At 35.7% G+C, this 14,252-nt stretch overlaps 1 protein-coding gene, 1 long non-coding RNA gene and 1 pseudogene across 2 annotated transcripts; all 3 read right to left on the reverse strand.

Annotated features, from left to right (window-relative positions):
• Nucleotides 1–2,546: 2,546 nt before the first annotated feature.
• On the reverse strand, nt 2,547–4,339 carry LOC148788912 (uncharacterized). The gene is made up of 3 exons (XR_016063960.1): nt 4,218–4,339; nt 3,639–3,704; nt 2,547–2,819 (listed from the first exon to the last, which is right to left on the reverse strand). It is a non-coding gene; the product is annotated as an uncharacterized LOC148788912 (long non-coding RNA).
• A 1,964-nt stretch (nt 4,340–6,303) lies between these two features.
• On the reverse strand, nt 6,304–7,594 carry LOC148788913 (putative F-box protein At1g32420; annotated as a pseudogene).
• A 2,007-nt stretch (nt 7,595–9,601) lies between these two features.
• LOC105175877 (stromal 70 kDa heat shock-related protein, chloroplastic) lies at nt 9,602–13,537 on the reverse strand. The gene is made up of 8 exons (XM_011098512.3): nt 12,837–13,537; nt 12,120–12,372; nt 11,744–11,823; nt 11,524–11,666; nt 11,345–11,443; nt 10,987–11,176; nt 10,434–10,832; nt 9,602–10,298 (listed from the first exon to the last, which is right to left on the reverse strand). Exons 1-8 carry the CDS (start codon nt 13,356–13,358, stop codon nt 9,900–9,902), a joined length of 2,085 nt encoding a protein of 694 aa, XP_011096814.2. The 5' UTR covers nt 13,359–13,537; the 3' UTR covers nt 9,602–9,899.
• Nucleotides 13,538–14,252: the final 715 nt, after the last annotated feature.

Below are 14,252 nucleotides of genomic sequence, written 5' to 3' on the forward strand. Positions count from 1 at the left end.
CAAGTAATGAGTTTGTGTAACAAAGTCCACATGCTGTAGAATAAGTGAGAAATACCTAAAGAATTCTGTGCTTTCCCTCTTTTTAGAGCATATGAGCTTGATTCTGATCAGAACATATATTCTAACGTTTGTGATCTTCTTTTCGGTTTCTATACCAAAACAGAAGAAAGTATATATTTTAACCATCTTCCTCCAAACTTGGTACAGTAGATATACGTCACATCTTGGCCTCAAACAAATGGGTGTTAAAACTACTTTCTTGCATCGAAATTTGGATGAACAAATATACATGAGTCAACCTTGTGGTGTTGTTAATGACAAAAAATTCAGATTATGTGTGCTTACTGAAAAAATCACTTTATGGATTAAAACAATCTCCTAGACAATGGAATAAGAAATTCGATCATTTCATTCATTTTTCAAAATTCCAAAATAGCGCCTATGATCCTTGTCTATACTTTAAGTACGATAATCACGTTCCTCTATTTCTTGTACTTTATGTGGATGACATGTTGAGTGTCAGTCCTAGCATAAGCATGATTAAAAAATTGTCTTGACATACTCTTGTCCTTTTTGCACATATCTCTCAGGGCTCCGGAGTATTCAGGATGTGATGAAAGCCTTTTTTAAGATTCGTCATCTTGGAGTTGGTCTAAAGTGAAAATTGTAAATAAAAGTATGGCCCAAACCCAAATGGTCTAGGCCCATCTCACTAGATGGCTTCAACTACTAGGCCCACTCCACTTTGGGTGACCCACTCGGTTTACCCCACTGGGTTTGACCCGGTCCGACTACTTTAAATACTAAATCTTTCTCACTTTCTCTCATAACCTAAACCCTAATCCCTAACTGTTGTTCTCTCTCGCTCTCTCTCTCTCTCTCTCGCGCTCACTTTAAATACTAATTCTGTTCCTTGTCTATATTGTGATATTGTTTCAGATTTCTAATTTTAGATTTAGATCTATATTATTCTGATTCTTTATTCTTATAATTCATAGATCGGTAAACCCAGTGATATCTGTAATTTAGTTCAAGTGTCCATAATATTTTGCTGGAGCCTGGTATTCATCATATACCCAACAGTGGTATTAGAGCCTAGGTTAAGTCTCTGGCTCTATCGCACTCAAACGGTAAAATCGTTACTAATCCATAACTCTATATTAACTGTGATATCTATTTCTTAATCTGTTAATACTTCTTATTATCCTCTAATCAAGAACAATCCTTGCTATTTCCCTAGCTTGGTCGGGCTCCCTGAAGCCGATAGATATCTGGTTTGAGGGGTAGCTGAGGTTCCCTCAATTCTCTGTTATTAAATTCTTGACCTTTCTGTTATTATTCTGCACTCTATAATGTTATATTCTATAAATTTTTTCTGCTTATTACCTTGTGCTCTGTGATTATTTTTTTCTGTTAATATGGTTGTCTATAATTTACAACCTCTTGATGGTAAGACTAATTGTTCAATATGGCAACAAAAAACGAAATGAATTTTAATACAGCAAAAGTTTTTTAAAGTTATGGATGAAAAATACGCTGATAACATTTATGATGATAAAAAAGTTTGAAAATGATGAATATGACTACTCCTCTATTATTTTTAATTTGTTTGATTCTGTAATTAGAAAAGTTGGAAAAGAAAAAACTGCTAAAGAACTTTGGAAAAAACTTGAAGAACTTTTAACAATATTATTTGGTTGTATTCTTATTTTTTCAACCTTATCATAATTTGAGTTATTTAAATTAATTTCTTCTCTGATTTGGGATGTGGATGCTCTGGATGGGGTTATTACCTCTACTGGTGATATATAATACATATTAGAATATCTTGAAGAGCTGCTTCTTAAATTTTTTGACTGGTTAACAAAATCTATTATGACATTTTCTTTCGGATTTTGTAGAATATTTGTATACATACTCTCAGTATTACTTCTAATGGGACCTCCTTTTCAATTATCCAATATTTTGGAAACTCCTAGTACTAATCCTTGAATTCTGTAAATTTGTTTCAAAGAATACTATTTGTTCAAGAGTTTTATTATCATGTGTCTTACAATTAGGATTAAGTATCTGGAAAAGTTTATAGTATATTCTATAACATATACATATTAATTCTGACCCAGGTGCATAATTATATCCATGGGTTTTCACATTCAATGTTAATACATCGAGTATATTCACATCAGACATTGATAATTGTAGATTTGGATAAATATTAAAAAATACCGGCCCATGAGCCAGACTAGATTGTATTATTCCTATTAGAGATGTCTTCCAGTCTAAATTCCTGGCATCTCTTAGGGCAGCTAAAAAGCTTTCTGGTAAACCTTCTAATGTTAGAGGCTTAAAGGCTATTTGAACAAGACTAATATGTAGAAATTTATATTCTTCTTGATAATACCTTATATCTATGGCATCCAAAAGTTTTATTACTTTTTCTTCATTATCAAGATCAATAGATTTTTCAGTAGTTTTTACCATGTAGCACCCCCTTCGCTACAAGGGCTATATCTACCCTAAACGTCATACTTATAGCAATCCCTGTGTTTATAAATATAAATGCACATAATAATTTAATCCATATGAATACGTAACCCCAACGTCATAACAACATAATCAACCCACAACATCATATACATACAAATCAAACACCACAGGTGATCCACCACAGTTAATCTCCATTCCTACGTTCTCTTTATACAAACAAAATAAGATTCGTACTCTAGCTGACAAAAAGGAGAAACAGCATACTGGCCCGACCTGACTGAGTATAGTGCGTAGACCTATTCTTCAACAGTCAGATACCTCAAAGTCTACTCCTGAAAGAAAATGTCAACAGAGGGATGAGCCTGCCACTCAGTAAGTAAATAATCAGCCCTATCTATATATGTACATCAGACACAGCCCAAACATGACAAGTAGGCAACATGCATGGATTACAGTCAATTTAACTCCAACATAATCAATTGTAGTACACCACATAGCTATCTCACAATAAAATAATCAATTAAACTTCTTTTTTTTTTTCCTAGTTTGCTTACCAGAAGGTGATATCGTGTTTTTCCCGTCAACTCAATCTCACCGTCATATAAATTTAAGTGAATCCCCTTGACAGCCGGCTCATCAATCTCATTTCGCATCATAGCTCTTTCAATTCGCATCATAGCTCTTTTATTTCGCATCATAGCTCTTTTCACATCACATCTTTTTTTTCATATCGCATCAAAGCTCTTTTCATTTCATTTCTTTCTCATATCGCATCAAAGCTCTTTTCATTTCATTTCTTTCTCATATCGCATCAAAGCTCTTTTCAACACGTCAAGGGGTATTCACGCCACAATTATATTCAATTTCCACCACTCCCTCATTTCCACATATCACCATTCTTGTAAGCAACTAGTAACGTAAAACAATATATCATTACATTCTCATTTTCAGACACCCACAACATAACATACGACAAACATGATATTTCAACGTATCTTCGCATTCCACGTACACAATATCGTCAATCAAATTAAATCATTCACCACTCATATATTTTCAGATAAACCAACATCAGCATGAACCACAAATTTATATAACAGTAATAGCCAAATAAAGAGAACATATATAGATAATACTAATTATTTACTTACCTCAACCTCACAACGTTTCTTTTTACTCAATCGCTAATTGTCGGTCCTTTCACCTCACCCCGTATCCTATAATGAGTTATATCACATACAATTAATATATCGAGAATATCGTGATTTCTGTTAAATATAATACTAAATATTATTCGTATAATTTCTTATAACTCTTTAATATTCCACTTCTATTGACGTACAAATCTTCATTTTTCCTCTTTATTAACATACCATTTATTAAATATAATTTTCGAAATATTTCTATGGATTTCTTATCACTTTCTCGCTATTATATAATTTAATTGAATAACAATATGTAGAATTGCGTATTTAGTTAACAATTCCGATGGAATTATATAAAGTAGCTATAGCAACACTCAAATCTAATAAATTTAACAATCTAATCGACCAACGATATCATTTTTATATCCAATTTAATATTTAATTCGACACTATTTTAAATAGCCAAACTCATAAAATACTCCGGTTAAATAGTGCATCACTTAGTATAAACAACATTTAGTAAATAAACTAATTAAATGATATAATTATATAAATTAATAAAATTTTAAAATGATAAAATCGTACCTCTGTTTCTTTCTTTCCTGCGCAAGAGCAAGCCTCACTTTTTATGTGTGTGTGTTATGCATGTGTGTATGTAATATGCTTGTGTGTGTATTTAAGGAAAAGAGAGGAGAGTGAGGCGGTGGGCTGGTGGGCCCACCCTCAATTTTCTTTTCTTTCTCTCATATATATATATCACTTACTAATATATATATATAACTTACATATATGTATTTACATTATATTACTTACTTATATATATACTATTTATATATATATATAATATTATTATTATTTTATCTAATTAATTAGACTTTTCTCAAAATACCATTTACGTCCTTCCTAATTTTCTTAATTAATAGAAATTATCCCAAAATATTATAACGAACTCCAATTTAATTCATTCAAGTGTTATTATGCTCCAATTATGACCCATAATTTAGTGGCTAATTAACTAAATTTTCACGAAAATTTACCAATTAATCCTACAATTATGTATTATAATATTTGGGGCGTCACATACCACCTGTTTAGTTTTCCAAAAATCAAATCTTATTGTAAATTAATCTAGGATTTACTTTAGAAATTGTCCATTTATTTAGTTGATCTAAATTTTTTGGGAGTTCATACTCCTCTTTCTTACCATTCTTTACTTGGCTACTATTATTATCAAATAAATACTATATATTAAGCAGAGAAATAAAGTACTGCTGAATTATTCAATACAATTTTAACAACATGGCTCTGATACCATATAACCATGACCGAAGATCATGGAGGATCGAAAAACTCAAAAGAAAATTTAAATCCGACTATAAGACGGTATAAACAACCGACCATGTAGGCGGAATGCATAAAAGTAAATAAAATAAATTCGACCATGTAGGCGGTAGAGAAAATCGACCATGCAGGCGGATTGTAGTAAAAGAATATTTTTTATTATGACAAATATAAAGAGAATCGAATAACATAAGAAAAGACTAAATTGGGAACCTTTTACATCAATTTAAACTAATAGGTATGAATTTTGATCAGAAGATACCACACTAAAGCCCATAAACAACGCCAAAGAACGACAAAATCGAGTAGTGATGGCAAGGCCGACCTTGTTCATACCCATAATTTAAATTGATGACTCAGAGTATCTTATCTTTATGTTCTTTCAATTTCTCCTTATCTTCATCAGTAATGAAAAATACTCTTTTTTTTTTGTAATATACATATCTATATAGCCATGCTATCTCCGTTATAGTTGAATAATTCAGCAGTAGTAATTTACCCTTGCATTAGGCTAAACATAACAGAAGCAAAAATGAAGGTAACAAATGCAGAAAGATAAATAAGAGAACTCACAGGTAGCTTGTATCCCTTCTTATGTCAAATCAAACTTTTATATAACTAAAGAAAGAGAAAGAAATTACAAGTGCCTCTACTTTAACACATGAAGACTGCTAAGGGCCTGCGAATAAAAGGGGGGAGGGGTTATATGATTAATATTATTATTATTATTATTATATTTATTGGATATTTGATACATGGAAACATTCATATATATATAGATATATATTGTAAATTTATATTTAATTTCATAGTTTAAAATAATATTTCTTATGTAATAAAACTTTTTTTCAGGGAATGTTTTTGTAAGTTTTGCATTGGGTATTCACTTAAATTCTTTGATGGGGGTTCACTTATTGGTATATACCACTTGAAGATACGCATTGGGTATTCCCTGAATATACCAAACACTCAATATTTTTTTAGGGGATCATGTTTGTGTAAGTTTTGCATTTAAATGGGGAGTGTAATTATAATTACAACCATACCCTCTGGGGGTGTAGCTATAATTTTGAGAAAAAAAAAAGAGTATTTGTGTATTTTGATATAATTTCAGGGAGTGTGGTGTTATTTATCCTCACATATTTATCATAATATTTTTATTTATTCACACTAATTTATTTTTAAAATATAGTGATTAATCACAGTTTAAAAAATAAATGAGCCAATAGAATAAGAAAGAAAAAGATCTTGATACCAACGCTTTTATGAGACTCACAGTGATTATTAGTATTTATAATTATCACTAATTTTGTATTTTATTCGATTTAGATTTTTAAATAATTCGAAATTATAGTATTAATGCTTAAAATATTACTTTTTTTTACACTTTTGATGTTTTTCATCATGTCTTGAATGGACCACCTCCATTTCTCCCTTATCAAACCTGTAAATGCATAAATAGTACCCTCTACACTCAAACACCATTTCTTGAACCACAGATGGGATTGGGACACCCAAACTCAAACTCCAGCTTGATGCTATAGTGCTTCATCCACTTCTCACTTGATCCACCACCATGCCTTAATATCCATACTTGCATTGCATTAGCCTCTGCATGAGTTACTAATCCAAGGTTCCCTCCTATCTCGATTAAACGATCCTTCACAGCCACCTGACAGGCAGTTGCTTGGCAACAAACTTTTCATCCTTCACATTCATGGTGATGAAATGATCACAACTGTGTTCCGTATGCATTCAGTGCAACGATCCATGGATAGATACTGGGCTCTTTCTTACGTTCGGTAGGAGTTCAGAAGAATTAGGTCCTTCCACTCTGGTCCACTTTCTGGCTGAAATGCTCAGAATCTCACAGCCAGTGCAGCCTGATTTTTTGCGGAACAAGTGTACCACTTTGTATGTGTTTGTCTTATTACAGAGTGTAACGCCATAGGATTCATCAGAAGAATCGGCAAAAAAGCCTAATGGAAACGCTGAATGCTTTCTGGTGACTGGGGTTTGAGTATCAAGTTCTTGTTTTTTCCCTAAGTGGCAAGAAGCGGGCTGTCACAGCTTGCACGAACACTGAAAAACAAGTGGATTACACTTGACTCGATAAAAAAATCATCTCCATGATCTAAGTCCAAGAAATGGAAGTAAGACTTAATCCTGTCCTCGCTAGATCCAGGTTCCAACAGGGTCAAAGTTTTACAAATTAGAACTGTTTCAGATTGCTGAGAGTGATGTCTGATGAAAGTAGAGTGTTGATCAAACTGCACCATTTCTTGCATACACACTGCAACCTGAAAAGGGATTCAGCGGGGAGTAAACCAAAAATCTTAAAGAGCAAATCATGTGGAAGTGTGACCTGATTTTGGACCTCTGTTTCAAGATCTTGTGATTCAGTTTCGTCTTGAGCACTGGGCAGCCGTCTGATAGATCTTTCTTAAAGAAATACATCAAGCAGGGGGTGCCTTTCGGCTCCGGTGAATCTAATTGTTGTTAACCTCTAGCAAAATTTAACCATTCTTCCTAGGGAGACTGGGCTGTGTATCATTCGACATTGGGCGTCCATAGTCTTTTTCAACTAAGACCACTAATAAATTTGCAACAAACCTGTGCATATGCCTATGACAATAACAACATTGCTTGGGGTTAGTGTTTGGGCTTAAAATGCTTTCGCTGTTGGATTAATCTATCTTAACTTACAATGCAAGTGGTTAAAATAAAGTCTCATTGAGGTCGACTGATCATTCGAGGAAAAGGGCATATGCCGACTTAGTAATTGACACCGGTTGAGATTCTTTTCTGCAATAGTTAATTAATATCGTATGTATGGAACTGGTGGATCATTTGTCAATATGAGTTCTAGGTAACTCTTATCAACCTTAAATATATTAAGAGTATGATCATAGACACCATTATGTTTAGGTGAAATAGGGAAATCTTGTAAAAAAAAAAAGTTACTATGTAATATTTTACTAGTGAAGGAGATTAAAGATTCCCTGCCTATAGCTGAATCCTACAGCCAAGAACAGTGGTGGATGATAGTGATGAACATGTGGAGTGCAGATGGTTAAAGAGTCAAATTGAAAAGAGATAGCTTTATTTAAGCTTATGTCACATCTATGTTACCGAAACCAAACAAACATCTGCAGGATGGAACCCATCCACGTTTTCTCCAACCTTCCAAGAAAACACCCCACATGCCAGATACTATGTCCCATGGCTCACTAATTTACCAGCAATGCAGATCATTCTAAGTAATGCCCTTCCCTTTCCACCCTAAGAAATCTAATCTGTCAAACATTATATGATGCTATGGTTTTAGTAAAATTTCTTTGTTATCCCAACTACCCTTCTACCTTAATTCGACTTTTATAACCCCACAAGTCATCATCGTCACTTGACCGTCTGTTGTTTGCATGTAAATGTGCATTATATGTGGTATATTCTCACATACTTGGTAGAATTACATGGTCCTTCGAACTTATTTCACATGACAGTAGTAATTAGTGATCCCTTGGACTTTATATTAAGCGTCTCGTTTTGAAGCATGAATCACTCACACTAAAAACCGTGCTGTCAGTGTGCCCTGATGCACAAGTAAGTTTGGTGCATCACCTTACAAAATTCTCTTTCCCTTTGGAGGAGGGCACCATGTCTTTCCCCCCAAATCTGGGCATCACCAGTTCTTTCATTATTGACTCAGGTTCCTCTCTAGTTTTCCAAGAATTTCCATCTCTTCTACCTCCGCTAGAGAAGATCTGCTCACCATTTTCCACAACCAGAATGAATGGATATTCAAGAATTAAAAAAGCTAGCACGACGAGATCCAAATCTGTGGATTTTTCTGATCTTTCTTTCTCACATCATACACTAAGCTTCTGCACCAACTCCAAGTTTAAATCCAGGGAACCAGAGCCATACCTCGGCAAAGCGTTAAAGATACATAATCCAATCCCAGAGAACGAACAAGAGGAGGATGCTGGGGAGGTTTTAGGAGTCATCCTTGGTCGCAAACATTCCGTTTCTTCTGCCACTTCTGATCAAAAGGTGGTGGCGGAGCAAGAAAGCTCGTCATCTTTTCAGACTGTTGTGAAGAGGTCATTCTCAATCAGAAGATCGGCTTCAGTCTCTGAAGGATATTCAAGAATTCATCACCAGTCGGATTTAACTGCAAAAGATGATGATCAGCCTGGGACAGTGTCTACTTCTCAGAACAGACACGTGAAGAAGAAAGGCAAGTTCCTTAAGGCTTGTAGGCGCTTATTTCGTCTGTAAATTTATCCCAGCAATCGGCATTCATGCTGGTGTTACAGCTTACTTGTACTAGAATGAATTAAAGATCTGCTTGTGCTGTATGAAATTCTTATATGTCTTCCTAAGTACATCTTTCGGCTTCTGTTTTCCTTAAATTCCAGCTTGAATATAGTGCTCAATCCAATCAATGCAAGACATGGACAATAATTAACGGGGAAAAGAACAATAACTAGAGCTTTGGAGTGCTGCTGAAGAGAATAAAGAAACTCTCCTACGATATAGTTTCGCTGCAGTATCATTACAAATGAGATCAGTGCAATGCACAATGTAAAGACTCCTGCTGACAATTGCTTAAGAAAGATCACATGGACACAGCCAAATAAAAGATTCTATTAACAGAACTAGATACATCATCCGAGTTGCCTATATGATCTCAGCAAGAGAATCATCTCCAACTAACCTTCCTAGTTACAACTTCATTTTTCAGGCAGGATAACAAGATGTTCCAAAAAAACTCTCGGCTCCAATTAGTGATCTATCAGGGTACAGCCGCCCCACTCGATTATCATGGAAGAATAAACATAAGCATCATAGTGGTAATATAACTGATTGATCAATCATAAAAAAGCCATCATATAATACAATTCCACTGACGTAATTACACATTCAGTTGCTTTCGCTGAAGTCGGCATCGATAACTTCTCCATCTCCATCGGATGATTTACCAGTTGAACCAGAATCGCTGGTAGCACCACCCGCATGCTCAGCACCAGCAGCTCCTGGCTGGCTGTACAAAGATTGCCCCATTTGCATGACTTCTTGATTAAGTTCTGTCATTGCGTCCTTGATGGCCTGAGTCGATCCACCGGAAATAGAATCTTTCAGTTCCTTTAATTTACTTTCCACTTTGTCTTTTACAGCAGCAGGGATTTTGTCTCCCAGCTCTTTCAATTGCTTTTCAGTCTGATACATGACAGACTCTGCTTGATCCTTGGTGTCAATGGCTTCTCTCTTTTCCTTGTCCTCCTTAGCATATCTTTCAGCATCTTTAACCATTCTATCGACCTGATTGAGCAAAGTGGATCAGTAAATTTGTAGAACAGGTAAATAATCAATTGAACAACTTTAAACTGTAAAAGTAAATGTGATAATAGGTTATTGGGGTCCCATTAGATCCAAACACACTCATTGACAACATACCTCATCTTTGGGCAACGTGCTGGCACCAGTTATAGTGATATCCTGCTTCTTTCCAGTTCCCTTGTCAATAGCTGTGACAGAAAGGATACCATTTGCATCTATGTCGAATTTGACTTCTATCTGGGGTACACCACGCGGAGCAGGAGGGATCCCATCCAAACGGAAACTTCCTAAAGATTTGTTGTCTTTCACAAATTCGCGCTCCCCTTGCAACACATTGATCTCGACGCTTGTTTGTCCATCTGCTGCAGTGGAGAACACCTCCGACTTAGAAGTTGGCAGAGTTGTATTCCTTGGAATGATTTTTGTCATTACGCCACCCAAAGTTTCCAAGCCAAGCGATAATGGCGTAACGTCCAAGAGCACAATATCACTCACATCACCAGATAAAACACCAGCCTGAAACAAAGATAATAATTCATCACCTACAATCAGGCTAATTAAACAAACAGAGAAAAATAATGTGAACACAGAATAAAGCATACACAATATTCCTCCATAGTAAGCAATGAGGACATCAGCGATTAAGTTTAAACAACCTAAGAAGTCATACCTGAACTGCAGCCCCCAGTGCCACAACTTCATCTGGATTTACTGTAACATTAGGATCTTTCCCAGTCATCTTCCTGACAAGTTCTTGGACAGCAGGGATTCTAGTTGACCCACCAACCAGAATTACTTCATCTATGTCCTTGATGGAAAGATTTGCATCTCTCAAGGCATTTTCAACAGGAGTTTTGAGCCTGCAAAGACGAACGCCAGCAAAGATGCCTCAGTGCTTAAGATGACTTACAGATCAGGAAAAAAATATCATGCAAGAATATGGTAACTTTTTCTTAATCCTATCTTATTAGTTATTCAAAAATGATAAATAAAGAACCTCAGGGTTGGGTTCGGAATTACAAATGTACCTGTCTAGTAAGTCAGAGCATAAATCTTCAAATTTAGCCCTTGTTAATGTAGTGTCAATATGTTTTGGACCATCTGCAGTAGCAGTGATAAAAGGTAAACTGCGAAACAAAAATATCAGTCAATAATTAGCAAAAACATAAGATCCTCCCATAGTTGAAATGGGCAAGGATAAACATACCTTATATTAGTTTGAGTTAAAGATGACAATTCTATCTTTGCCTTCTCAGCAGTTTCAGTAAGCCGTTGGAGAGCCTGCTTGTCCTTGAGAAGATCAATACCCTCTTCTTTCCTGAAGGTGTCAGCAAGCCAATCGACAATCCTCTGTTGCATGAATGTAAATACGATCATCACTACGGTCATAGGCACCACGTAATAATCGGTCGTGTTAAATTTCATACCTTGTCAAAATCATCACCTCCCAGATGTGTGTCCCCTGAGGTAGAAAGCACCTCAAAAACTCCATCTCCAACCTCAAGAACTGCATCCATTAGGTGACAACAGGATATTGATTAGTGAAAAGGCAGAGGAAACATCCTTACGAATTGCACAAGTATTAACCTTGTAGAAAACAGGACGAAACAAGACCAGAGCTTAAAACCTCCTAACATGAATTGCACCAGTATATCTATGCACAACGAAAGAATAACAGAAAAACAGACTCATACATGTCTTGCACTCACATTTAATCGACAAAACTGGACAAGCATCACCCAGAAATAGCCGTTAAAAGCTTTGTGACACAACATAACAAAACAATTCGTAAATCATATATACCTGAAACGTCAAATGTACCACCTCCGAGGTCAAAAACTAGAATGGTTTCATTATTTTTCTTCTCGAACCCATAAGCCAAAGAAGCAGCAGTAGGTTCATTAATAATACGGAGGACGTCCAATCCAGCTATACGACCGGCATCTTTTGTTGCAGTTCTTTGGGAGTCATTAAAATAGGCTGGTACAGTAATAACTGCTTTAGCGACCTTATCATTCAAAAACTTTGAGGCATCATCCACAAGCTTTCTTAAGACCTGAAACAAAGAAAAAAGAGTGTTCTGCATCAGATTGTCATTAAAATCAAGAAGCAGTTTTTGTTGCACAAAGTTGTCACATTTTTGGTTCTGTTGCACAAAATAGAAAAACACAAAACTGTCTTACTATTATTCTCATGAATCAGAGGAAACCAAAATATGAACTTAGAAGCAAATACCACCAAGATTGCATCTTTCGCTCTAAGTCTGCTGTAAAATTATAATTAAATCCATATACATATGGACAACAGTCTCACATAGAACCGTAGCATCACATACCAAAAAGTCAAAGACAACAGTCCATCACGATGACATCCAACCATTACTATCTACAAGAGCCCATCAAGAAATCGTGCCCGGAATCACCAAAGACGCACTAAAACTCAATCATCTCAAGCTACAGAAAAATACATAAAAGAAAAAAACTAGAACTCGATAATTCAAAGATCAAGAAAAATACACACCTGAGCAGAAATCTCCTCGGGTGCAAACAATTTTCCAGTAGCGGGACACTCCAGTTTCACATTCCCATTCTCATCCTTCACCACCTTATACGAAACCTGCTTAGACTCATCATCAACCTCATTCATCTTCCTCCCAATAAACCTCTTCACCGAGAAAAACGTGTTTTCAGGATTCACCACCGCCTGTCTCTTGGCAATCTGCCCAACAAGCCTGTCACCTGTCTTTGTATACGCCACCACAGACGGCGTCGTACGTTGCCCCTCAGCATTAGTTATGATAGTCGGCTGGCCACCTTCCATCGCCGCCACGGCGGAGTTGGTGGTGCCCAAGTCAATTCCCACCACCTTTTCACTTACCACTCTAAACGGCTTGTGTTGCTTATGCCTCAAACTCCCATGATCATTGCTTTTTCTTCTGTAAAGTGAAATGAACGGCGTTTTCTTGATCGTTTTCAGGCCCAGAAACGGGGTTTTGTTTCCCGTTTGGGGAAATGGACAGTGGAGCTGCGCTGCAGTAGCCATGATGATGATGATCGTATACTATGATCGTTTCTTCGAGAAGGCTTTGCTGGGGGAGAAGAGTGGGAGAAAGGGTTTATAAGAGCAAAAGGTTTAGGTGAAGCGGACAGAGACGTGTTGAATTCTAGAGAAGTCTGGAGTTGACAGTGGAAAGAACTGTATGATGTGGGGAAGAGATTTTCGGCCGTTTTAAGGAAGGTCGAGGAGGTTCTGGTACAAGAAAGCAAAATCCACTACTATTTCTATGTTATTATATTTTGGCCCCCCATTTTACAACTTTACTATCACCAATATTTTAGATTTTGGATTGCTCATGCTGTACTATACTAAACTCAATGTTAAAAATTCAATGGTTTGAATTATATGTTAACCATTGACTCTAAATTTATATTAAGAAAAATTTGTAATTTTAATGATATAATTATGAGTGATTCGAATCGAAGTACTCAATAACCTAGCGATGATTTAATGGCCTTTTAAAGTATGGATCGACTTAATTAGCTTGTTTTTTACAATATGATGTTGGACATCATACATAATATTAGGCTTGTTAAGATAGCCCTTAACTAAAACTTTTGATATTTAAGTTAGTTTGAGCTAGAGGTTATAAGAATCACACAATTTGATAGTTACAATGCATATTAGGGACTCCAATATATTTACATAAGCTTATATGTCAGACCCCAAGGCCACAAGTTATTTAAATAGCTATCCAATGGGTTGGAGATTAATAATTGATAATTTCGATCATTGGGTTAGACGAATTAAGTGCGATTCAACATGTTCAAAAAGATACAAACCCCTTAAAGTGTTCTAAAATTTCGATATTATTTTAAGGCAAATCCATCCTTTGAAGCCTATTACTTTATTTCCCCTATCAATGGGATGGCAATAATA

The sequence above is a fragment of the Sesamum indicum genome, linkage group LG2 (genome assembly GCF_026168435.1).
Source record: "Sesamum indicum cultivar Baizhima isolate 11 linkage group LG2, ASM2616843v1, whole genome shotgun sequence".
Lineage (NCBI taxonomy): Eukaryota > Viridiplantae > Streptophyta > Magnoliopsida > Lamiales > Pedaliaceae > Sesamum > Sesamum indicum.

Coding starts and splice junctions, on each gene's coding strand:
- LOC105175877 (XM_011098512.3), bottom strand. CDS start 13,358: ATGGCTACTGCAGCGCAGCTCCACTGTCCATTTCCCCAAACGGGAAAC. Junction 12,373..12,836: donor CCGAGGAGATTTCTGCTCAG/GTGTGTATTTTT, acceptor TCTTTGTTTCAG/GTCTTAAGAAAGCTTGTGGA. Junction 11,444..11,523: donor TTAACTCAAACTAATATAAG/GTATGTTTATCC, acceptor TTTGTTTCGCAG/TTTACCTTTTATCACTGCTA.